This window comes from Eucyclogobius newberryi, unplaced genomic scaffold, assembly GCF_026437365.1.
Source record: "Eucyclogobius newberryi isolate DKJ021-1_F unplaced genomic scaffold, fEucNew1.0.hap1 SCAF_2, whole genome shotgun sequence".
Lineage (NCBI taxonomy): Eukaryota > Metazoa > Chordata > Actinopteri > Gobiiformes > Gobiidae > Eucyclogobius > Eucyclogobius newberryi.
In genome coordinates, this window is record NW_027315834.1 from 29306105 (window position 1) to 29318247 (window position 12143).

A 12143-nucleotide genomic window follows, 5' to 3' on the forward strand; every position below is an offset into this window, starting at 1 on the left:
TTAATTAGTATACATTTCAACCTGCAGAGACTCAATACGCAATAGAAGATGATGAATGATAAATGATAAAGAACGATGTATATCTAAAGAATAACAGATGAAGAATTGGAACATACTGTAAAGTGTACATCATTAACATGGAAGTACGGCTCATCATCATGTGTTTTGGGACTGCCCTGTTGTTCGTAAAGACTGAACTGAAATCAACGGAGAAGCACTGCGGAATATCTTCAACACCAACAGTCCCTTTTACTTTAAAACACTGTATGTCGGATGTAGAGCTCCAGCGAGGGAGATGATTGATGGATACGTGTGGAAAGTAAAGTGGCAGCAGCAAAAAAGGCAATAACAAGGAGTTGGATGACTAGGATGGACTGGACTATATGGACTTTTACATTGAAGTAAATATGTACACTTTTAACAGCGTTGACTATCCTGGTTTACGAGGTCAACATTATTATTGAGCTACACACACGCACGCACACACACACACACACGCGCGCGTGCACACACACACACGCACACACGCGCGCACACGCACACACGCGCGCACACACACACACGCACGCACGCACACGCACACACACGCGCGCACGCACGCACGCGCGCGCACGCACACACGCGCGCACACACACACACGCACGCACGCACACACACACGCACGCGCACGCACACGCACACACACGCACGCACACGCACGCACACGCGCACGCACACGCACACACACGCACGCACACGCACGCACACACACACGCACGCACGCACGCTCTCCATGCTCAGTGAGATTATAACGATTAAAAGATGACATGGCTAAAGACCGACTAAACCTGTACAAATACAAGCCAAACGCCACTCGTGTCAAAATGTGCATGTGGTTGGACCGTCTCAAGTTAGAAGAGATTTTTTACATCTTTTATAGTCTGATTCCAGACGCTTTTACATTCAAACAGAATAATATAATCACTATATGAGGGACAATTATGAAACAAGATAAAACCTGGGACTAAGATCAGGGCTAAACAGGATTTACATAGAACCAACATGATAAACCTCAGTATTTCCAAACGTTAGCCTTCCTCACTGCTCTCGGTCTACTTACAGCTGACAAAACTGCCCTTTCTGCCCTGTAGGCCAGAATTAGCCCCTGACAATAGCCTCACTCCGGAGCAATTGCCCATGCAACCCTATCCCTCGCTGCAGGAAGAGTTGACGTTGCCCCACACTGCTCTATTCAAACTCCTGCAGACTGAATGGTCCAGGACAACGGGCTGCTTACTCTAGGGTGGTCCTGTCTACTGTCTCTATTGTGGGGGAGATGGAGAGCTTATAATGGGAACGTGTGATGTTAATAAAACATGAAATTACTATTTTGACTATTGCAATTATGGCAGTTGTTATTTGTGTTACATTGTTGTTGTTGTTGTTGTTGTTGTTGTTGTTGTTTTATGGCGGTTGGCATCCAAGTGTTGCATTACCGCCAGACTTTATTCCTCAGACTTTGTCGTAGTCCTCAGACTCTGTCGTAGTCCGTAAAAGTACTCCTTCCATTGCTTTGGTGTTACAAAGCCCATGAGGTCATGACATGCCTTTGTGACTAGAATAGTTGTTGTTGTTTCAGAGACCAACCTGTAACACTACGAAAAGTCTGAGGAATAAAGTCTGGCGGTAATGCAACAATTGGATGCCAACCGCCATAAAACAACAACAACAACAACAACAACCGGCTTTATTCCAGGGAGACTCTTCTTCATCTTCCTCTCCTTCTTTGACGTTCGGTGCTTCCACCGTACAGCTCTACTCTTTAGGCTTCATTCCACAGGCCCTAATATTTCCACTGATGTCGCTGCTTGGTAGCCCCCATCTCGTCACTCTGATCACTCTGACTCCCCAAAAGCAGACCCCCATCACTCCGACTCCCATTTAGCGCCTTTAGCCTGTTTTCTATATCTGCCCAATCAAGCTCCTTTGTTCCAAGGAATCTCCCTGCAGCTTTAGCAATGATCCTGATCCTTTCAGTTCTGCTTTGAGTCTGAGCAGCACAGTTTACAACATCCACCATAAAGAGTACAAAATCCTCTCTATCCACAACCAGGGTATTCTCATTAATTCTGGAACCTGCACACTTGGGACCTCCACTCTTGAAACCTTCACACTTCTTGGGAGCCACGCTGGCCTTTCTCATTTCGCCCTGGCTGGGAGCAGCGCTGGCTCCCCTCTCTGTATTTACTCTAAACTCGTTACTTGAAACTTTCTTGACTGCATCTGCATAGGATATACCTTGAGAGACCTTTATTTTATGCACCTCAGCAGCTCTTTTGCTAAACCTGCATCCCCCGTAGGCAGAGCTATGTTCTTCCCCACAGTTACAGCACTTCAGTTTTGCTCCCACGTCACACTTCCCATACTCGTGATCTCCTGCACATTTACCACATCTTTGCCTCCCTCTGCAGACCGCTGCAATATGCCCAAAGCGCTGGCACTTAAAGCAACGCAGGGGCGGCGGAACATATGGCCTGACGCTATAGCACATGTACCCAATGAACACCTTACTAGGCAGGCACCTCCCTTCAAGTGTTACCATTACCGACAAGCTGTCACATCTTACCCCAGACCGGGTCACCTTCAACCGCCTAGCGTCCACCACCTTAGCTCCAGTCAAATTCTCCTTAACTTCATCCACAGACGTCGCCGTAGGGACACCTACGATAACTCCTCTGACCGTGTTTATTTCAGCATCAGACACAAGAATGTCCTTTCCACCCAGACGTTTAGTTCCAATCGCCTTCCGTTGCTGAGCCGCGTCCTTACACACGACCAGCAGCGAGCCATCTCTAAGGACACTCGCACTCTTGATCACTCCCACAGCTACAGTTAGGCTCTTTGACAATGCCACTGAATTCCACTCCTTAAAGGATGCACTATCCTGTGCAAGCTTTATGATCACCTTACAGTCTCTGCTCTCACTCCGGATATCAATAGCTTCAGCTACAGTTATTTTTGATTGTTTGACAGAAGAAGGCAGATGTGTTTACTTCCCGATACAAAGGTTCCTCGCCCTACAACTCCCTTCAAGGCACTAAAAGAGGACGTCCTGACACACCTGCAGGACAGGTTTTACCTGCGTTGCTTTAAGTGCCAGCGCTTTGGGCATATTGCAGCGGTCTGTAGAGGGAGGCAAAGGTGTGGTAAATGTGCAGGAGATCACGAGTATGGGAAGTGTGACGTGGGAGCAAAACTGAAGTGCTGTAACTGTGGGGAAGAACATAGCTCTGCCTACGGGGGATGCAGGTTTAGCAAAAGAGCTGCTGAGGTGCATAAAATAAAGGTCTCTCAAGGTATATCCTATGCAGATGCAGTCAAGAAAGTTTCAAGTAACAAGTTTAGAGTAAATACAGAGAGAGGAGCCAGTGCTGCTCCCAGCCAGGGCGAAATGAGAAAGGCCAGCGTGGCTCCCAAGAAGTGTGAAGGTTTCAAGAGTGGAGGTCCCAAGTGTGCAGGTTCCAGAATTAATGAGAATACCCTGGTTGTGGATAGAGAGGATTTTGTACTCTTTATGGTGGATGTTGTAAACTGTGCTGCTCAGACTCAAAGCAGAACTGAAAGGATCAGGATCATTGCTAAAGCTGCAGGGAGATTCCTTGGAACAAAGGAGCTTGATTGGGCAGATATAGAAAACAGGCTAAAGGCGCTAAATGGGAGTCGGAGTGATGGGGGTCTGCTTTTGGGGAGTCAGAGTGATCAGAGTGACAAGATGGGGGTGGGGGTGGTCTCCTGTCCTCGTCCAGTCTCGTAGACGCACGGCTACCAAGCAGCGACATCAGTGGAAATATTAGGGCCTGTGGAATGAAGCCTAAAGAATAAAGCTGTACGGTGGAAGCACCGAACGTCAAAGAAGGAGAGGAAGATGAAGAAGAGTCTCCCTGGAATAAGGCCGGTCGGTCTCTGAAACAACAACAACTATTCTAGTCACAAAGACATATCATGACCTCATGGGCTTTGTAACACCAAAGCAATGGAAGGAGTACTTTTACGGACTACGACAAAGTCTGAGGAATAAAGTCTGGCGGTAATGCAACAATTGGATGCCAACCGCCATAAAACAACAACAACAACAACAACAACAACAGCCTCCATAAACCACCAAAGAAGAAGATTTTAGGAGGTGCCCAGATGATAAGGGGAAAAGTTTTGTTTTTGCAATAGTTTCCAACAAAGTTTGACATCTTCTAAATTCAGTCGTAAAAAAAATCACTCCCATTTCATGGCCTACCAATTCCTTTATCTAGGATAATGTCCTCCAATGAAAAAAACTATTATTGCGACTGAAAAAGGTTGAAAACCACTGCTCTGCAGCGATATGTTCAAAACACACTTTTACCCTCCATTCCTCTGAGGCTCTCCCTGAGGCTGAGTGACAGAAGGAATCAAGTCAAGCAGATGACTTATGTTTAATGCCTAAAGGTAACATAAATACATGAATTATATTCAAATTAAAATTGTGATTTGTCTCCAAGAAAACATCTATATTTATTTTTGGGCATATCACCCTGCCAGAGGCTGCGCATGCAATACATAGATTACAGAGTAAAAGTACAATAAATCAATCAAATTAATTTAATTTTTTTCTGTTGTTACAAGGAAAACTGGAAGTGTACATTGTATAGTAAAGCATGAAACACCAATTTCCTCTCGACAGCTCGTGGTGGTAATCCATGCTCAGGTCATTTGAGTGCAACTAACTGACTCTACAGCAGCTAATATTTTAGCCTTAATCAAACAGATATGGAACCCACAAAACAGCCATGAACATGAGCCGACTCAAATACAAATCCATAAAGGGCATTTATGAAGAAGCTAGTACAAGGTGGACCAGAAACATCTCCACTGACCCTGAACTTCCTGCTCTTCAATGAACATGATCGGCTGCCCTCAGGAAGGACGCTGTGAGGGCCCCAGCAACAACAGACTGAAGCCGTCATTTGTCCCGGCCTCAATAAAACTGCTCAACTGCTACATCAGCGCTCTCACAGCACGCTAGCACTTTACTTTTAATGCTGCATGTTTTTAATTATTGTCTTTCTTTTACTGTTTAACTCTGCCCAAGACAAATTGCCTCTCCAGGATAATAAAGCTGATGTTCTATCTTTAGTTTCCAGCAAAAGCATATTACAATGTTTCCCAACCAGAAGTACTAGCAAGCCCCTACCAGAGGGTACAAGCCCCTACCAGAGGGTACAAGCCCCTACCAGAGGGTACCAGCCCCTACCAGAAGGTACCAGCCCCTACCAGAGGGTACAAGCCCCTACCAGAGGGTACAAGCCCCTACCAGAGGGTACAAGCCCCTACCAGAGGGTACAAGCCCCTACTAGAGGGTACAATCCCCTACCAGACGGTACAAGCCCCTACCAGAGGGTACAAGCCCCTACCAGAGGGTACAAGCCCCTACCAGAGGGTACAAGCCCCTACTAGAGGGTACAATCCCCTACCAGACGGTACAAGCCCCTACCAGAGGGTACAAGCCCCTACTAGAGGGTACAATCCCCTACCAGACGGTACAAGCCCCTACCAGAGGGTACAATCCCCTACCAGAGGGTACAAGCCCCTACCAGAGGCCACGTGGAAGGTTGAAAGTTGTCTTTATTTTCCCCCAGGGGTTTGAACAGAAACAACACAATACAGATTAAAGTGACTGATGAATACTGGACAATATACTGCTATAGAACACATATTTCTTACCAAAGTCAGGGGGTACTGGTGTGAGCTAAAACTTGGGGGGGGGGAAACATGGACATATTGCACATCGGGACACAACAGTTGTCAATGGCATTGATCCATGTTGAAACAGCCCATCACATTCTATCTAATGAAACACCAATATTTACTGACAATTTACTGATTACAGAGCTGTGGAGTAACAACAGCCCCACAATGTTGTCGACAGCTCCACCTTGCCACCTGACACACACCTCATTGTTTACATGGCAACAGCAGACTGAACCGTGCGACACAGACCACCGCGGACAGACGACCTGCGTGTTGTTTTTAGCGCTTACCAGAGAATCCGGTGGAGGGAGATCTCCTAAACGCCATGTCCAGCGCGTGTTTGTGCTCCTCTCACGGTGCCATGCCACGCTGTCAGTCAGTCGGCCATATTGGAGTGGGCCGTGGCAGGTGGAGGAGCCCCGGTACAATCCTCTGCCGTAGGAAGCTTATCCTCGTCTGGATAAACCTTCTGTCCAAATGGCAGGGAGCAACATTTCTGCATCTTAGCTTATTGGGTGTACGCACGTAATCCCAAACAGACCGACCCACACACACAAATCATTCCAAACAAAAGCCAGACTAGATTAGGGGTACACTAATGTGCATTAATCATGTGCCGTCTGCTGTGGGATAGGGAACCTGTGGGGTATTCTTAACGCACTTAGGAATAAGGAGGAGTGTTGGCAGTGAAATACAAGTAAAGCTGTCAGTTTACAGTTCACGCCAGGTAAAGGGCAAGGCCTTGGTTAAATTAAGCAGGAAGAGCTGGCAACACGCTGTGGTTGTGCAAGTACAATGTTGCTGTCAGAAAAGCTGTAAGAATATGGAATAAATGAGTGAATGAGGAATGATTGCGAGCAAACAACGATGTAAAAATGTCATAATTGTTTTGAATTTTGGCATTTGATCAGATTCAGCGGATTCAGGATCAAAACTGTCTGGAAAAATACAACAATGGGAGTCCAAACGGTGGTTAATCGCTCACAAAAGGCAAAATCGCATTCCTTCATTGAACGTGACATTGTGTGTTGTGCAAATCTGTAACAGCAAAAGGAGCATGTGTAATATGTGATAAAGAGGTGGTTTAAATGAGCTCTGAATGTTAGACAAAGAGCCCACGACCTCTATGGCCTTTATCATAGTCTAAATATTGCTAGCTAACATAGATGATGGCAATTTAAAAACATCAATTTCAGCTTTTACTGATGTTTAAAGACGTTTCAAACCGTGCATAGGATTTTGTGAGGTTTAAGTTGACCTACTTCAGGTAAAACCAAGACTAGCTAATGAAAAAAATAAAAGTAGAGGAGGTTATAATTGTGAGAATGGTCCCGGCGGCTGAGGTCGTGCACTCTGGCTTTGGGCAGGAGTACATTGGCTGTTGCTGGAGCTTTGGGGTAAATCTAGCAAGTCATATGTGCAAATAAACATCTGCAGCTCAAAATATAAGACTTTCAAGGTCACTCAATGAGTCAAGTCAGTCTACACAGTCTATTTTTGTTTTCATTTGACACAATTTTCCTAAACATTTCCAGGTAAGAATGTATTCAATGTAATATAGTGTATAATATCTCATAAGATGGTGGGCCCATGTAGCTCTGTGGGTCATTTACTGTTTTTGAAAGAATTATCCAAAATAAAAATCCACAAACGTTGAACTTTACCAGTTTTTGTCTCTACAAACCTGCGATATGAATATAATGACTTAAAGTCCTTTTAGCTGACAACAATCACACGCTTTTAAAGTTGAAAAACGGCACCACTTTCTGAGGCTATCGTGAAAAAGTAATTTAATCTTTGTGTTTACGTCGACAGAGAAGACGTTAAGCTTTGTGTCGGTTTTTGTTTCATGTGGATAGTCCCAGTAATGACAGAGAAATGAACTAATAAACCAGGTCAAATCTGCAATCTGCAAGAAACAGCTAAATTCTAGTGTTCCAATCCGCTCCAGCTCAATGTTTAAACTCCTCCTCGTTTAAATGGAATAAAAATATGGATGACACGCCTCTGAAGTCTCCTCCCTCGCCCTCCTTGGCCTGTCCTATAGCTTTAGCTGCCGCTCACTGACTAATTGCCCGGCCCGAGTGTAACTGATGCTAAATACAGATAGTTTTTTAAGGGTGTCCGGTGTCCGGCCGTGTTCTGTCAGAGAGACTATCACCCACTCGAGTGTCAGTCTCCTGGCCACACGCATGTCGACTGCCTGCACCTTTAAATATTTACGCTGTAACTTTAACAAGGAGGTTTTGTACCAAGAGGTCAAGTTTGGACCAAGGCTGGGCACTGAGAGGTCAAGGGTCAGACCGCCGAACACATCTGGTCATGTGAGAGGAAACCAGAGTCACATGTTGGCATCGTGTTGTACTTTTACGGATGATTCTACTGCATTTAAATGGTTGGTGTGTATCTGAGGGGTGTACTCCCTAATCGTTCAAATGTACTGGTTAAATGTGGTGTCGTGTTCTTTCAATGAATGGAAAAGAACGAAGGAAAAATGATGGAAATTAGCAGTCCTCAAAATGAAAAAATGTAATATGTAGTAATCCCTGTAATAAACCACCAACGTAATACAAAATGTGTTGGTTTTAAATGTAATAAACATAAGCACATACATAAACACACACAAATGCACTTTTATAATGCTTACACCATCAAAACACACTGAATGTTTGGAGCATACAGACATAAATAAATTATTTATATGCTATCGTGCAATTTGGCAAGTTATGACGTTTGTGGGAATTTATTACGATTGTGGGTTTGTTACATTTATTTATAATTCTTTATAAGCATAGCTTTTATTGCGAATAATGTGTAAACTTTTGGGGACCTGCTTACACCATTCTTCTATAATGTTACTGTGGGGCTTAGAAAGTAATTACGTTTGCAATACTTTCATTACTTTAGCAGTGTCTCGGTGTATTCGTTTGCAATATGGTCATTTTGACACTTGAACTTACTTTGTTTATCATGATGCTGGTATCATGGTGGAAAGTAACAAAGTACACAAAAGAACTGTGCTTCAGTAAAAAATGTAGGTATCTGTACTTTACTTATAGTGGATACTTTTTACTTACTTCACCACATTTGAGAGCAGTATCTGTACTTTCTACTCTATTTTTCATATGGTTTGTGTTCAGCATGTTCATGGTGACATCCTGCATAAAGGGTTGGAGAGGTTTTTCAAAGTCACTACAATTGATTCATGTGCAATAATGTCATACTCATACGCAATACTGTCATACTCATACGCAATACTGTCATACTCATACGCAATACTGTCATACTCATACGCAATAATGTCATACTCATGTGCAATAATGTCATATTCATGTGCAATACTGTCATATTCATGTCCAATACTGTCATATTCATGTGCAATGCTGTCATACTCATACGCAATACTGTCATATTCATGTGCAATACTGTCATATTCATGTGCAATATTAAGATAAGATAAGATATTCCTTTATTGTCCCACTTGGGGAAATTTCATAGGAGAGCGTTTACACCGGGCTGCCAGCTGTACCAGCGCCTTATGACGTTATGAATATCTTATCTTATCTTATCTTATACTCATACGCAATAATGTCATATTCATGTGCATAGAACTGCTGTAAATAAGAGTGTTTACTTTACCACTATGATTAGTATCTTTTTTTTATTTTCTCTATTCCCTATTAAGAATATGAGAGGTTCTGTCCATAGGAGTTTTGTTTATAAGAGTTTTTTTTTCTATTAAGTGTTTTCTGTTCTGTTCTTCTGTATATACTTGTGTTGCAACACCGAAATTTCCCCATTGTGTGGACAAATAAAGGCATATCTTATCTTAATCCCAAAGTAAATTCCTAGTTTGTGATTTTTAGTTTTCGTTCACTGACAACGGCAATAAACCTTTTTCTGATTCTTGAGTCATTTTTCAGTCATACTTTTATACTTCATACTTCCCCCACTGTGATGTTATACTCATTCCACATGTCACATTAGACATGGCCGTGCACCTCAGAGAAGCGGCACGTCCTCCATACGTGCACTTCCATTCTCCATCACATAAATATAGAGGACTTTGAACAGATGTCATTGACGGCAAAGCCACAGCAAATGCATTCAAATCCATGGAGTCTTCAAGCAGCTTAAACATGGAGCATAAATAGACAGAAGTGCATGACTCCCACTCATCAGAACCATGATCATAAACATGTACAGCAGATTTACATAGAGATGATGGTGTATTAGCAGCTTCTTAAAGTGCAAACGATAGTATTCCATTACTAGTATTAGAAGATGAAGCTGGTTCATTTAAAAAAAAAAAGTATATATATATATATATATATATATATATATATATATATATATATATATATATATATATATATATATATATATATATATATATATATATATATATATATATAATATATATATATATATATATATATATATATATATATATATATATATATATATATATATATATATATATATATATATATATAAGCTGAATTTTATATATATATATAAGCTGAATTTTAAGCAGAATTAAAAAGAAAAAAAGAGACTTGCAGTTTACTTTTTGTATGGCAATGTTTTCAAAAGCTAAATGTATTTTACTGCAATCAAACTGTTATTCTGTGATCATGAGAGGGAAAATTACATACGAAACATTATTTTTATGTAATATCATCTGTAGATTAGAATGAACAAAAATGGAGATATGTTAGGTTTTTGTAATTGAACTATTGGCAATTTAAAATATTTGTTTTCCATGTCACCATGTTATTCCTTATTATTATTATTTTATGTACTTCTTTTTTTGTCAATAAGACGTTTAGTTCATGCTTGTTACACTAATCAAAGCTCACAGAAAGCCAGAAATGAAAATCAAGAATGTAAAATGTTTAATGGAAGCTTTTCTTCACCAAAAAATGATACATTAATTAGTGAATGGAAGACCTGCCCAATTTCATTCCAATCGCCCAAAATGTTCCTCCCAAATAATAACCCCTGATCCTTTGGACTCATGCTCTTTCTACTGCCTTGTTCAAATGCAGACTAACTAAATCAAGATAAAATAATTTGCTCTTATAATGTGCGAGGGCCCTTGAGCAATCGAATGCGTAGACTTCTGCAACAGCTCAATTAACCTCCAAAACCAGGTCCTGAACTCTACCTCACCTCCGATAGTCGAAGGAGACAGAACACAAAAGACAGGATAGACTTTCTCAGAGCAGAGAAAGTCTGGAGCACGTTTGAACACAAAGCTCACTGGACTGGACTGATTTCCCCTGATGACTGATCTGGTTCAAGTCTTCCTGGACAGGAAGCTAGCGGGAATTGAAATAAATCAATGCACACAGCTCCATTTTGGGACGTTCTCCTCCCCCGTGGTCGCACACACCTGTCAGAGCCGAGTCTATGAACGAGAAATGATGATGGTTTATGTGGAAATGGATGTGTAAAAATGTGACAGGATTAAACACACATCTAAAAAAGAAAAACAGACAAAACAAGAAGGAATTAAAAGCAAAGGTGTTCATCCATGTGGCACCTGCTTGTCTGGCAGATTTATCCTTAGGTTTGAAGGCATGGAAATGATTTAAAAGGAAATGTTTGGATATCAAAGTCGGCGTAGTTCACTTTTTCTCATCCAGGTGCAATAATGTTCCAAATTCAAGCCCTGATTCTCTCTTTTGTCACTTCACAGCAGTAAAGTCGAATCCCAGACCTCAAGAGTATTTCTGTGTGGAGTGTGAATGTCTCAAAACAAAACTATTATACTAATGATATGAACTCATGGAGGGGAATCTCACTCACAACCTGCTGCTCACTGTTCCACTGAAACAAGGGTCAAAAGCAGGAAAAATAAATCTGTTGTATTTCAAAAATGCTCAGCAGAGACATAAGTTAAATCCGTCCTTTCCTTAATGCGGCGTATGTGCATAAAATGTATATGATAAACGTACTGCCCAGGGCTGTAAACCATATTAAAAGAGTCTAATCCAGTTAGTGTTGGCAATTGAAATGTATAAAGCAGCGACACATTCCCACCTCCTCACATCACTGATTACACAATACAGGAATCAGAGCTCTGTTGAATTAAATGGATTTGATGCACAGTGACGCGTTTCAGCTGCACACGAGAACATCAGCGTGCATTCTGCTAGTTCAGAGCATTATGTTTCCATTATATCCAATATTTTGGAGTTATGGATGTCAAATTGTTAAAACAAATTGCAGGTCTTGAAAAGCTCTCTGAAATATGAAATAGTATTCATGATTTGATCAAATAACTCATTATAAAGCAATCAAAACAGAGGATTTAGGTAGTGAAAGTTCCACGTTCACGACCCATTTAAAGAAGGGAAACAAATGGCACCCTC

General features: G+C 41.8%; 1 protein-coding gene across 1 annotated transcript in view; it reads right to left on the reverse strand.

The window, feature by feature from the left end:
* ano2b (anoctamin 2b) overlaps positions 1-6383 on the reverse strand; it is an 83561-nt gene extending 77178 nt beyond the window's left edge. The window contains exon 1 of the mRNA XM_072453509.1: positions 6054-6383. Within this exon, the coding sequence (XP_072309610.1) occupies positions 6054-6090 (37 nt within the window). The 5' untranslated portion in view covers positions 6091-6383. The remainder of the gene's footprint in view (positions 1-6053) is intronic.
* Positions 6384-12143: the final 5760 nt, after the last annotated feature.